This window comes from Echinops telfairi, unplaced genomic scaffold, assembly GCF_000313985.2.
Source record: "Echinops telfairi isolate 266 unplaced genomic scaffold, ASM31398v2 ScPeMD7_23;HRSCAF=83, whole genome shotgun sequence".
Lineage (NCBI taxonomy): Eukaryota > Metazoa > Chordata > Mammalia > Afrosoricida > Tenrecidae > Echinops > Echinops telfairi.
Genome location: NW_022103920.1, coordinates 15,646,444 through 15,661,046, shown reverse-complemented (window position 1 = coordinate 15,661,046; position 14,603 = coordinate 15,646,444). Strand labels below are relative to the sequence as shown.

The 14,603-nt window shown below is 52.5% G+C and overlaps 1 protein-coding gene across 1 annotated transcript in view; it reads right to left on the bottom strand.

The window, feature by feature from the left end:
• Positions 1-1,964: 1,964 nt before the first annotated feature.
• The window catches only part of UBE2H (ubiquitin conjugating enzyme E2 H), a 98,441-nt gene continuing 85,802 nt past the window's right edge, over positions 1,965-14,603 (bottom strand). The window contains exons 6-7 of the mRNA XM_004707812.2: positions 10,147-10,275; positions 1,965-5,944 (exon numbers count right to left, since the gene is read on the bottom strand). Coding sequence (XP_004707869.1) covers positions 5,820-5,944; positions 10,147-10,275 — 254 coding nt within the window. The 3' untranslated portion in view covers positions 1,965-5,819. The remainder of the gene's footprint in view (positions 5,945-10,146; positions 10,276-14,603) is intronic.

The window sequence follows — 14,603 nt, the reverse complement described above, 5'->3', positions numbered from 1 at the left end:
AACTTCCTTCAGCCAGTTTATAGTGGCCACCGCCGAAGGAAGCGAGCTGAAGGCAGACTTGCTAGCACCTAATCCACTTGGAATCTGTCCACACGCATCTTTCAGAAGTTTTGCCCCACACTTCTGGGGGCACTTCCGTCGAGTGGAGCGAGTGCTTACAGAACTGAAGGAAGCTTCCATCCCCCAGACTGCCTGCAAGGAGACAGAGCTGCTCCAGGGAGTGGGGCCCACGGAGAGGGAGTAGGGGGGAGCCCTAAGGCCAATGCCCCATCTGTTGGCAGGGTTAATTCTCAATGATGGGGCAGCCAGATGGGTGGTTTTTCCCTTCCCCCTTCAGGGAATCAACATCTGTTGTTGGCACCCTTGTTCAACCCCTAAGTCCTAGAAGCACTCCTGAATCTCAAGCCCCAGAGAGAGGTTCTCAGCTCTTTTGAAAATAAACTTCTTCGCTGCACACAGACCCGTGCACACATACACGGGGGAGAGGTTCCTACGTGTAATGTTACCTCTCACATTAATCTGGTCGGAAACCGAGTTCCAAGCTGTGTGCCCACCATCCCTACAAAGACTGACTCGGAGGTAGGAGGGGTGTCAGGTGGGCCGCCCTCTCCAGGTCACAGAAGCCCTTTTTGCTGTGTTGAGCTGGGGCGTAGGGGCTGCCGGGAGCTCAGCAATGAGCCGGGGCAGCAGCAGGCTGGCATTCCTGGCCTTTGGACGGGCAAGAGCGTTGAAGAAGAGATCAAGTTCAGGGACATGAGCTTCTCTTTGCTGAGACACCGTGCCTCAAACAGCAAAGGGGCACTTGCAGGCAGCTATCTGCCACCCAGAGGACAGCCAAGACGGAGGCTGGGAGTGAGGGGACAAGTCTGAGTGTGCCGAAACGCCTCCTGTGAGGTCAATGGCTGTCCGTGTGACCGTGCTCAGCTAAAAAAAGGAGTGCCCTCAACCCCCCAAATTGGGGCTAAATCTGAAACCTCCAACCTGGATACCTCACAGGATCCCACGTTCCTGTGATGCTCTCTCCAGAACCAAGGAAGGAGGGGTGGCAACCGAGGACCACTTGCGGTTAACAGTTTAGTGTCTGGTGTCCGAGGGAGCCAGGTTTTCTTGTGGACAGGGTGGCAACAGGTTCCTCGTTCTGGGGGGGCCTTATGCCAAAGCGGGGGCTACCGGAGAATGCATCAGTGAAGAAGAAAAAAGGAGTCTGGGGTGTGTGTGGTGAGCGAGCAGGAACAGTGAGAGTTGTGGAGGCGAGAACATTCGTCCTCGGGAAAGCTATTCCTTTGTCTGAAAGGAAATCAAGCTCCGGCAGATGAGGCCATTCGAGAAAAACCGGTCCACCCTGCCACCTGGTGGCCACCAAGGGCAAACAACAGGGGGATGGGAGCCGGTGCAGCCTGGAGTTGGTCGGTCCAACCCAGGGGAAGAGTCTTGGCTCTGTGGGGCTGCACTGCCCGGGAATTCCAAGACAAGTGGGTCTCCTGCGTTCAGCATTAGCTGACAGGGTCTAGGCCTGAGCTGGGAAGGGAAAACCAGGTTGGCAGATCCACTTGGGGACCCAGGTAACCGGCAGCAAAACCCCCAAACCACTCACTGCCGCCCAGTGGATACTGACTCACCGTGACCCTGTAGGACAGGGCCCAAGGGAGGACTGACTGCCCCGTGAGTTTCCAAGCCTGTAACGGTTTGCAGGAGTGGAGAGCCCCCATTTTGCTCCTGCGGGTTGATGGTTCCGGGCTGGTAAGCGTTACGCCCCGGGCAGCAGCCACTTCAATCCCAGGAAGGGCAGGGCTCTGGGGGAGGGACTTAATACTGTCTTCCAGACGATCCGGTCATTGCCTTCCAAGAGCTCCGCGAACAGAGCCCAAGCACTGCTGCTGCGAACACACGGGAAGGGAGCTTACAAAATCACGAGCTAATCGTCGAGATTCTTAGCATCTTATTGATCAAGGCCCAGCCAGTCGCCAAGGTAGATACACATTTTATTTTTTATAAAAAGTTTACAGTTTTCTTTGTACACAATTATGAAGAGGTTCTAGCCAGAGGCGGCATTTGTCCTGTTGGCAGAGGTGCCCACCAGGGTCATCACAATGCGAGGTGCAGGGGAAAGGCGGTCAAAAGCTTAGGTGTCAATGGAGGGCTTAGAAACCCCGCCTATCACTTCAAGTACCAACAAAGTACCAAATGCCACCAGCAACGTGCCCATTCCCTCCCAAGCCCACAGCAGAGTTGTTGTTGCAGGGGCGTGGCCCTGCCGCAGGTAAGTGGAGACCCTCCCTACACACCTGAGGGGCTGTTAGCTCGCTCCTTCCTCCACGGGCCCCCATCCCTCAGGTCGTCAGTCGGAGAGGTGTTTCGGAAGTCGGACCCCAGAAGTGTCGTTCTTGGCCCCAAATGATTTGGTTTCAGTCAACAAGGCTGCGCATGTTGAGATGGAAGATTCCTGCCGTTTGTGCAGGTTTCTCACTTTTCTGAGTTCCTAACATCAAAGGGTCATCAGCCCCTTTAAAATCAAACCCTAGTTCCCCCCAGGTGTTTGGGAGTTAGTGATGGTGGCTCTCAGCCCACCTCTCCGCCTGGTAAAAATCGGAGGCAGGAGTTGACCCAGGGTGTTCCTGAGGCAGCAGCAGAACCTGGTAAAGTGCTTAACTGCTGCACCACTAGGGTCCCTCTTCACGGCAGGTGGCTTAACAAAGTATGCCAGTCTACAGCCACGGAGGGCTTCGGGGAACCTGAGGGACGATGCCTGGGAGGGGAAGCATTCGCTCCTTAGGACCTTACAACAGCCCGTTGGCAACTAGAACAGCTTCTGAAGAAAGCCGTCAGGAATGGGAGGGAGGGCCGGCATCTGGGGACAATCACCTGGCTCTTCCCACAGGAACCTCAAGGAGGGTGAAGGCCCAAGAGCCGAGGGGCCAGCTTCTAGGTTGGCTACCGCCAGGACCAGGGGTGGGGCCTCCCGAGCAAGCCAGGAGCCCATCGCGGCGGCTCTGCTGGGGCCAGCTTGCTCGGAGGCGTAGGCGAAGTTTGAGTTCAGTCACTGGGACAGGGGCAGAGAAGGGCGTGCACCCACCCACCCACCACCAGGTCTAAGAGCACAGGAGGGGCCGAGAACAGCTGAAAGCAGCTGGGCCCACCCCAAGCCCTTTACAACCAAGGTGGCGCAGCCTTTCCAGGGGGATCTTGGGTGCCGAGTCCTCAGATTCACAGGCCAGGCCTTCCTCTAGCTCGCAACCCCTCTGGGGGGGTCAAACGACCCTTTCACAGGGGTCACCCAATTCAGAACAGCAGCAAAATGACAGTGGAAGTAGTGACGAAAATGTGATGGTTTGGGGGGGTCACCACATTAACTGCATGAGGAAGGTTGAGTCGAGTGCCCAGTGGAGAGAGAAAGCCACCCCCCACAGCCGAAACCATGCAGACTTAGTGCCTAGGAAGGGCAGATTCCCAGAGGAGAGGCTATCACATGCCGGAGCCCAATCACACCTTCAGCAGACTCGGCCACGCTCTCATACACACCAACCCCGCCCCCCACACCTTTCTCACACACACACACACTCCCTGGCCCACTTCCCCAAAAGTAGCCGCATTCAGATCTGCTTTAACCACTGTACCCTCCTCCCCCACCCCACTCTTCTGGGGTTTGTGCGCCCTTAGCTAACCTGGTGCTGGGTGCTCAAGGCCGGCAGGTGGATGTCGTGGGGCAGAGCTGTGTCGCCGCTCACTCGCCCATGCCTGCCCTGCCCTCGGCTCAAGAGCCACTCATCCCTGGGCATGGTTTTTGGACCGGTAATTAGAACACTATTGCTTATGCAATATTAAAAAAATACAATTTTTTATTGTCTGAACTGTAATCACCACCCAGTACTCGAAGCCTACCCTAAATAGCACCTACAGTCAAGGTTATCACACAAGCACACTGCTAGTGGGCAGGAAAGCAGGTTCGACAGTGCCAGCAGACCCTCCCTACCCCAAAGCAGAGAAGACAACGTGCTAGGTTAAGAGTGAAAGTACACCATTACATGTCCAATAGTTAATACTACCCTTCCAACAGGCCACAAAGACTAGAGTTACTAACCACAGCCCTACTGAACTGCACTTAAAAAGAAAATTTTTTTTAAAGAAAACCTTTTGCTTCGTGCCCGTAATTAACGTAAGTAAATTATTATGTTTTATTTAGGAAAATAATCATGCTAAAAGCAAGTTGTACTTTATATAGATTTTCAAAGAAAAGATTGATTGTGCTTTTTTTAAGAAACAAAAATTAAAAGAAATAGGATATCTTCCAACCTCATTGACTCAAACTTTGGGGAATACAGCACTCCTAAACTAAAACCCACACCAAACAGGTCCCCCGTGGGGACTTCAAAACGGTCTTGAAACGCTTTGGGGATGGGCTGGTTCTGTCCTACTGGTTGTGGCAGCAGAGGTACAAGGCTACAGTCTGGAACGTTTCCGGTTCTCCTCCAAGTTCGTATCTGAGAGGCTCTGCCGGCAACCACAGACATAGGGTTAGCCGAGGACACAATGTGCTTGGCAGGCATTTCCAGCGGTCTGATTCCTCTTGACGTGCACACAGGAGAGCAACTCCTTCCCTTCAAACCTGTTCTGCCGCCGCATCCCATCGGATGGGAGTCCCTCCTCCCTCGCCAGTCGCACTCACAATAAAGCTGTGTTTGTTTTTCCCACGAAGAGTCACTTTGGGTCTAAGAACCTTTATTTGTTCCAATTATTACTCATTTTCAATTTAAAATGTGTGTTGGGTCTAAAGTACCCGTTTCCCACTCCCACAAGCAGATGGTGACCCGGCTGCTGCCAGGCAAGTGGCAGAAGGGGAAACAGAAACCAGCCGTGAAAGGGGGCAAGTGGGCCCACAGCCACAGCGCTGGGCGGCGTCGCAAACCAAGCCGGCTGCAGGCTTGCACCTGGCCCCGCCCCGAGCCCCTCACACCGAAAGCTCTTCGTCCCAGCGCGCAGTCTCCAACGGCCAACGGGATGAGGCTGCGATCTGTGGTTCAGGTGGATGGAAGCATCTTCCCGGTCACTTTTCTCCTCCTGTCCTGTCCTCTCCAAAAAAGCTCTACCCCCAAGAAAAAGGGCCGAAAACACTCAAGAGGTTCTCCAACGCAAAACGTGTGGCTGCTGCAGGGCACAGTAGCTTGAAGGGCAGGCGTCTACATATAAAATGTACTTAAAAAATCCGAGTCAAAAGAAAAGAAGGGAAAAAAAAGGCTTTACGTTTCAATACTCCGATGAGCTCCCTGCTGCACACACTGGTGCTGCACAGGAAGGGCCACCTCGGCTCCCAGGAGGGAGGGCGCAGGCACTGGCGTGGCCGGCTCTCGGGGGCTGCTGGCGGTGGCAGCAGCGGCCTTTCCCCTCCCTAGTGGGCTCCTCTTTGTTTGGAAAAAGCACTATTCTATCTTCACGTCCATAAGCTGGTGGGTTGGGTTGGTTGGTTTTCTTTGGAACCATCAATCAAGGGTGGTGGCAACTCAGGCCTACCTATCAGAGCGGCCGTTTCTGGTGGTGGCGCAGGAGCGCCTGGTGGCCTGGGCCAGGGCTGTATGAAGGCATGCATTCCAACTGCATATTGCTACCAAAATGGAATGTGGGAATATGCTATGCACCTCAGGGTGACAAATGACCAATAAATCAAGATCTAAAGGGTGATATATAATCTATATATATCAATGCTATTATTCATAAAAACCTTGTTTAGTAATAAAAAAAATTGCTTTGTTTAAATATGAATATTATAGTCTGCTTCTCATGGTTAGGAAATAATAGTCTTTTCTGAAAAGCAGGTGCATCTTCTACTACAACTCCATGTCCTGGGCCTCGTCTTCCGAAAAGTCAGACATCGAGCTCTCCGACGAGCTGTCGCCAGTGCCCTCCTCCTGCTCCTTCAGCGCCTCCTCTGTCGCGTACTTCTGGATGTACTCTGCACGGGCGGGGACAGAGAACACCAGGGTCAGGGAGGCAGCCAGGGCCCAGAGCGATCCAAACACCGGCAGGCTCAGCACCCCTACCCCCAAAGTGCCAGGGGAGTGAGACAGAGAAGGCAGCTCTGTAGTCACTGAAATCGGAGGATAACCACCCAGGCTTGGGAACTGAGGGCCTGGACTTGGTCCGAGAGGACTGTGGAGAGGGGCAACAAGGAATGAATGCCCGGAGCCTGAAGACCCTGCTCACCACCTCTCCAGCAGAAGGGCAGGGCGGCCCACCAGGCAGTGGGCCCACTCCTCCAGGGTCCACCTGCTGGCCAGCCAGGGCCGGGCACCTAGGGCTTTCCTTACTTCCCAATATGGCACCACCTCTCCACATTTCTTGGAGCAGGGAGATGAGAAGTCCAGACAGTCCACGTTAACCAGACTGGGTACCTAACCTGCCTCTATGGCAGCTTATAAAGAAATGTCCCATCGCATCCTTTGTACGTAGATTTGAAGCTGTATAATCATAGTCAGCCCATCTCATTTTAAAAGTAAAAATAGAGTTTGCTCTCAGCAGGTTCGGCATGCAGAAAGAAGCAGGCTCTCAGTTGGAGCAGGACCCAGCTGCTCTGTGGAGACACTGGAAGCCCCTGACCAGGTGCTGTTCACTTGAGGGTCCCGGCCACTCAAACCCAGGCTGCACCAAGCGTTCCTGAACAGCTTCGTAGACCAATGAAGTCGTGCCTGAAAATCTGAAGGGCGACCTGTTTCCAAATAAACCAGAGGTTCTCAACCTGTGGGTCACGACCCCTTTGGGGGGGGGGGTGTCAAACGACCCTTTCACAGGAGCCACCTGATTCTGAACAGTAGCAAAATAACAGTTATGAAGTAGCAACGAAAATAATTTTATGGTTGGGGGTCACCACAACATGAGGAACTGTATTAAAGGGTCACGGCATTAGCAAGTTTGAGAACCACTGAAATAAAGTCTCCACACAGCACAGAGACCAGACTATCTGCAGCCTGTCTATCCAGAATGTGAGAACAAAATCGTGCCGGCCCTGCTCTGTGTCTCCTCCTGCCATGTGGACCTGCAACAGGGAGAGAAGAGAAGTGCTGAGGGGCCGGCCAAATGCAAATCCTGTAAAGCAGGGTTCTAGCTAAGAAGGGTGTTTCACATTGCTAAAGGTGGAGTAGGAGGAAGCCGCGATGGGCACCACTGTGTGGCCAAAGCTGGCCCCTGCAGGGAGAACGGAAGCTGTGGGCTCTGGGTTTTCCTCTCCGTTATCCTCAACCTTGACTCAGAGAATCAGCCTCCACAAGCCTTGAACCAGGGAGGAGCTCAACTGGAATTTACCGTGGAGAGAGAGGAGTGCTCACTAATGGCGTCTGGTGCCGGCGGCCATGTGGCTCCCTTGCAGAGACTGCTGCTCTTTGACGCAGCCACTTGATCATGCTCAAGGGGAAATACTTAAGTGCTTACAGTGACGCTGCCTTTCAGAATACTGGGAAATGAGTAAGGTTCCTGAAAGAGGAGAAAAGGGACCAACCAAGATATAGGAGTCCCCCAACTTATGCTGCCCTCGTGGGGTTACATTGAAGGGCACTTAGGGTGGAACATACTTGCGGTGTTCTTTTGCGCATTAGCGGTATGCACTACAGCTGAGCCCTGAACAATGTGGGCTTGAACCGCGTGGGCCCTCTTATATGCGGATTATTTTTTCTGTTCTTTAATGCCAACAACGATGTCTTCCTGGTGAAAGACGGTGTATCGCAGTAGAAAGTGGTCTCTCGTGGCTTGTGTCTCTTTTCAGGGTGCTCAGGCTGCTCCCATGGGTGGCCAGTTTTATGGGTGTCCAATGATAAAATCCTGCACAACTGAAGCAGGCACTGTACGCAGGCAGGGCACCTGAGTGGTGGTGACTGGCCATGCTGGGGGAATGCCATGGGCAAGCCCACCCCCCACCCACTGCCACGGAGTCAAGTCTGACTTGGAGACTCTCACAGTTTCTAAGACCATGAATCTTTATAGGAACAGCCAGCCTCATCTTTCTCCTAAAGAGTAGCTGGTAGGCTTGAACCATCAACCTTGTTGTGACTCTACTCAATACTCCAGACCCTCTACTTGGCCCCTGGCTAGGCACAGGCCCTTGGAAATCATCCCCTTGCAAAGACTGACCTAGAGGTCAGCTGGGAGAGGTGAGTTGAGTGGGTGGGAGCCAGGAGGCATAACGGAGGCAGAGAAAGAAATGTTTATGGAGAGGACGGTGGAAAAAAACAACAAACCACACAGCCTTAGAGAGGCCCAGGGGGAAGGGTCTTGGGAGGGTCCCATGGGGTTTTGAAGAAGTGGGGTGAGAGACTCAGGAGCCTTGAGGAGCTGAGGTCGAGGAGCCAGAGGTATGGTGCCGGCAGGAGACTGACAGCAGGAGGAGGGTGGTGACCTCGGATGGCGGCTCTGGCTGGTGGAGGAGTCCAGGAAAGGCCACGAGAACAAACGGAAGATGGGCAAGGAGGAAACCCCAAGCTTACATAAAAGGAGGCAGGAAGTCGGGGGAGCCCAGGACTGGGATGAAGATGATTCTCTCAAGTTCCTAAGGAAGACCACCTTGGGCTGCCATTCCCCAAACTGGAGCAGCCCACCTGAGCTAACTCGGTCAGGCCCCTTCGGCTAAGGGATCTTCATGTGAGAAACTTAGGATGTGCTTGAAGTGGAGTACATGGTCTTCTTAAAGTGTGTGTGTGTGTGTGCGCGCGCGCGCACGCACACAAGTGCTACGTAAATATCTTGCTACACAAATTATTAATTTGCAAAGCACTCGAACCTTAATTAATTAGACTAGATGCGCTTCTACTTTACTTCATCAAAAGCTTCATATGAGAGAGCCGGGAAAAGGAGAAAGCAACAAGAGGGAAAATGCTGAGGCCACACCGCTCCAGACACTCCTGTGTGCATGGCGACATCTGCATGTTTGAGGAGGCAGATGCAGCCTGGTAAGCGGTTTCTACTGTGACCCCTGTGGTACTTACACAATCTGGTGTTAATTTGAGGATTCAGAGTGCAGGGATGGAGTCTATCCTGTCAATCAGGATATAGTCAATGAGCCCTCTGTGTGGGCATAGCCTTCTCCTGAAGATTCTGGGAACTCCTGTATTTCCTCCTTGAAGGCGGGAGACACTGTCTCTCTGCTCACTCCCTGAGTGGCACTCTACTGACAAGACACATGGCACTAGGCTGATAGACCCCATGCCCTGGGAACTGGAGGAGCCACATGGAGACCCCTCCCAGCACTGAGATGCTTACACCGCCACTGGATCCACAAGACTTCCCACACATTGGCCTGTGATCCTGCTGCATTCGGCATCATTGCATGTGTTTCGTGAGTCTGAAGAGGGCTTTATAGACTGGCATCGGACATATGGGCTCATAGCGGACTTATGGACTTGATCTGGACTGAGCTAGGATGTTTTGTCAGTATTCAACTGCTCTTTCTTATACACGAGTGTGTGTGAATTTGTTTCTCTACAAACCCAGAGCCTCTAGACTGCTGTGCAGCGGGGCAGAGGAGCTAACCACTGGGGAAGGGACTCTGGGGGCTAAACACTGGGCTGCCTATGGCGTGGTCAGCGTTCAAACCCAGCAGCCACTCTGAGGGACAGAGGTGAGGCTGTCTGCTCCTACAGAGACTGTCTGGGAAATACTTGCCCTACTAAAAACCCCAGGGCTCCCGACTCTGAAGATGTGGAAACGATGCCTCACCTTCCTAAGCCCAAACCCGACCCACTACCATCAAGGCAGCTCTCACACACTGCACCCCTTCCCCAAGTTTCCAGGCCCATGATGGAGCTGATCTCCTGGAAGGCCAGGATGCTTCTCTTCACGAACAACGTCGAGGCTATGGCCCCTTCGGGGACTACTCTACTCTCCAGCCCGATCGCGGGGAGCCTCTGGGATTCCTGGAGGGATTATGTCCATCCCTTTACTCCCCGACAGGGGTGCCTTCTCCGTCATCCTCTCCTGCTGTGATGCCTGTACCCCTGTTTTGTAAAGATCGCTCTGAGCCCTGGCAGGACCCCTGAGTCACAGGGGCCAGTGACTTCTGCTCCAGACCACGTCAGAAACAAATGATTCAGAACCCAAGAAGGGCTTTGTCGTGACCAAAGTCAACAGACTGAAAGTCGCCAATTCCCAGTGCCACCACCATCTCCTTACCTTTAATTTTCTGTTTGTATTCTTCTGGTCGGTGGAGGTACATGGCTGCGGCGTCACCATTGAGAGGGTCTATGGGGTTAGGATAGGCCAACAACTGGGGAAGGAAGGACTCGAAGATATTGGTAAGATCTGAAAGAACAAATGGAAACTGGTCACGCGGGGGTGGGGGGACGAGCACGGGCCCCAAAAAGTCACCCAAGATGCGTCCTGTGCACGAGTTCAGCTGTCCGCTGTTCACAGGGGCCGTGGGCACACCCCCGGGAAAAGTCTGCTGCACGCCATGTGACCGACCACATACTCCTCTCAATATGAGCTTCTAGATGGTTACAACTCTAAGTTTAAGAGCCGGAGAAAGAAGCACCTGCTACTCATGCTACGTAATCCATCCATCTCCCCGTTTAATTGAAACGTGTGCCCCAACCGCACCAGCGCTCCACGTCCCAAGGAGGAAGTCGGGAGTGGGCAGGGCACAGCAAGTTTTCACAACTGCCACTGTGAAGAGGCTCCCAGTGCTAGAGCTTCACTGCCCCAGGACCTCACAATCCTCACGGCTACCGACGGCTGCACGGTGAACCCTGGACCACTCTGCGCCATTCTGTCTCCTCTTGGCCGGGGTACAGGTTCCTCAGGAAAAGTGTTCTCGAGTCCCCGTTCATCTCACTGTTAGCCAGTCTGTTAGGGGCACCCAGTCAAATGCAAGGAGACATCTTTCTGCTTTAAGCCAAGAAATCAGGCTGTATCCATATGCTGACTCAACCTGTGTGCCCAACAGATAACACGAGAAGCTGGACCACCGGACAAAGACGTGGAGCATTAGGACCAGAGGACGCTCGTTCACAAGACACCTCCTGCTTTATCAGCTGCATCAAGTGAAGGGGAGGGAAAGACTACAGCCTTCATCAGGGACCCCCCCTCTTCAATGTGAAGAAACAAAAATCCTCACAAGGGGACCAATGGTGGGCAGCTCTGCGAAAGACCTCCACGTGTTACAGAGGAGCAAGGTGCGTGATCTAAGTAAGCCATGCTATTCCTAACTGCCTTCTACGCACTGAGAGCTGACCAACGAGCAAGGAGATGGGAGTAAAACAGGCGCTTCGGAAGGATGGTGTCGGTGAAGAATACCGAAAATACCTTGCCCGACCAGGACAACAGATAAAATCTGTCCTGGACGGAGTATCGCCAGTATGCTCCTTAGAAGCAAGGATGCTGAGGTGTGGCCTCACGTCATTTGGGGAGGCCATCGGAGGGGCCAGTCCCTTGAGAAAAGACATCCTGCTGGGTAAAGCGGCAGCTGCGGCAATGGGCTCAAGCTACAGCTGTAAGGACGTCTCAAGGCAAGGCAAGCGGCTCACGTGGGTGAACACAGGGCTCCTGTGAGCAGCAACAGACTACATCTCTAACTGGTCAGGGTGATGGCAAACCCGGGGGCCGGAGAAGAGGGTGGTTGGACGACACAATAAGTGTACTCATGTGAAGCATGTTGAAGTAGCAAATGTCTTGCGACCTAAATATTTACCACAAAAATATACAGTTAAGATTTATAAATCAGTTTATTGGGGGCTCAACATTTACTTTTAATTGGAAAAAAAAAAACCAAGGTGGGAAGGCCCAGGGCCAATCTTGTAAGCCTTTCTTTTCTATCTAACAGAGCACGTGTCCCAGTTACGGTCCGCCCCTGCTCCTGTAAGGTCCTGATCTGCCACCAATCATGCTTTTGAGACCGTCTCCTTGGCAACCCGTGCCCCTCAACGAACCCAGGGACGCCGGTTCAACCTCATGTTGGTTCAACCTCCTTCATCCGGTGGCACGTCTGTCTTTGTCTCTTTTACGATTTAACATGTTCTCTTTAAATGAAAAATAATAAGACAACACTTCCCCATCTCTTTTCTACTTTTGTTTACATATGAAATACCTAGTCAAACAAGAAAATTGGAAGTTTAATTTTTCTTTTCCTCTATCCTCTTTTGGGGAGAGCACTCATTAACTTCAGTGTCAGGAGTGTGTGTATCTGAGCAGGGAAGTCTTAGTAACAGTAACACATTGTTGTAAGACTTCATTTCTAGAAAAAGACAAGGCGAGAGTTGGCAAGCATGCAGAAACCAAAGCCTCTTAGTGGTACCAGGAATGGGAGAAAGAGGAGGAAGGGGGCAGTCACTGTTTATGGAGTACTGAGTTTCTCAGGAAACCATTACAGAGGTTAAGGGCAGGGTTACCAATAAGTCACACATCTGTGAGAGATGGAATTGGCAACAGTTGTGATAAACTCATTTATGATCATTTGAAAAAGAGGGGAAAAGAAAAATGGATAACCATACACCTCCTCTAAGGCTTTCGTTTCTTAGTTTGGAGGGCCAGGGTCATGGCTTCCTGATACCTACCACCTAGTTGACCCAGTAGTGCTTCTGTCCGGTCTGCTAGTTTGACTGGGAGCAATAGAGGGAGGAGAGTCCTGACGAGGAGGGAGACAGGGCCGTTTGTGGCCGACTGTCTCCAGGAACAGCTGCTCCTCTGGCGTGGACAGCCTGGATGGTGCCTGGCGACCACCACTAAGTATTTTGATAAAGTTTCAACAGAAAAAGCCTCATGAAAAAGGGGACTGGGGAAAAAAGGGAGGAGGGGGGTAATACGCAGAACAGAAGTCCTCAAATTTTCAGAATCTCATCTTTTTGGAGTACAGAGGCTAGACCAACTATCACTTTGAAATAGTCTTTAAACCTTATATGAAAAATATCCCAAGTGTTCTGTACACCAAACAGCAGGCTAGCTTAATTCACAGGTAACGTCTGCCTTGAGCACTGTGCTCGTACGAACTATCTATCTCGAAGGGACCACGCTGACAAGACAGCCAGTGGAAAGACTAGATAGGAACCTTAGTGGGAAGCTGGTCTATGCTAGGGAGGGAGGAGGGCCAGTTTCGGAAAAGGAGGGAGAGCATGGTTGTTGGGCTCGAGGGAGGTAATCCACACCACTGCACCACCAACAGAGGTTGCTGGCTTGGCACACATTCCACTGGGTATATACTCGCAACGGAAAGAAGAAAGGTAACGTGAACGGTAAGGGCAGCAGCCACTTTGGCTGCAGGGTGCCCACCTACAAACCAGGCTCTCTGAAGTCCTCTCTCCAGACACACTGGCTTCCAACAGAGCAAGACCCCAGGCACAGCTGCATTGTACAGGAGGCAACTGAGGCACAGGGAGGGGTGAAGCAGCCTGCACCTGGGCTTCAAATTTCAGTGTCACCACTATGTTGGAGAAAAGGGCCATCTCCACCTTTGTGATGGGGTCAGCTCCTCCCACAGGCTCCTGCTAGGTTCAGGGAGGCCTGGATCAGAGAGAATGACCTCTCCCACCCTCCTCCAAGTGCAAAACTGCAGGAAGGTGTGCGGCAGATTGAGTTTGGGTGTTTGTGGGGCTGACCTGCCCACTATCTCAGGCATGGGTGCCCAACCAGTTAGTAACACGTGGCTGGTCTCAAACACCAGTTACGGTGAATGGGGCGTATGCGCTTACTACCAAACCAAAATCAAACTCACAGCGACATGACAAGACTGTAGTTCTTCATGTGAGTACAAAGCCCTGTTTTTCTCTTCCGGAGCGGCTGGTGGTTTCAAACTGCTGACCTTGCAGTAGCAGCCCGACTCCTAACTACCATGCCACCAGGGTTCCTCTGCTGCTATGACAGATACTGCTCAAAAGGATTAGCAGCCTGAGTGTCCCTAGGAAAATGACACAATCAAAACCCTTTACAAAACAGATCTCACTACTTTTAAGTAATGTGCCTACATGTTCCGGGCTGGAGCAGTAGAGCAGATGACGTATTTCGTAACCAGGAGGTCCATGTGCTTCAGGAAGAGATTTCACACCCTCCTCTCCGCTCAGCTCATTTCCTTATGTCTGTCTAGGCATTTGTCCCACCACCAGAGGCAGACCAGACTGATCAAGGACCAGCTTTTGCTTGCTGGGTCTCCTCTCTCCCTACACGTGCCAACTCCCAGTCACTGCGGCTTCCCAACATCTCCCCTCTCCCCATGTTATCGTAGCTCCTTAATGACCAGAGAAAAAGCACAGGTACCCTTTCAATAGCCCACTGGCTGGCGTGTGCTCATGTTATAAGAAATTATACCCTCCCCCCAAAGCATTTATTTCAAAGGACGGCATTGAATCTGCAGCTCCGGGAGAGGAGGAGAGAGTGGAGCACATCCTGGCCCACCTGGCCTTGAGGACAATGATCCCAATTAGAGCAGCCAATCCACAGAGAGGACCACATGGCCGGCCCCACTATGAGACATGACGCCCCTCACTGACCCATAGCCCTATAGGGGACAACACCAGAGACACAGTGTGGGAATTGCACCTGATCTGATCCTGCCACACTGAGGCAAAACACTAAGGTGGTGCAACAGAACAGCAAGGGAATGGAGCAGCGAGGTCCCCAGGGAATACTGAAGATGGACTTTG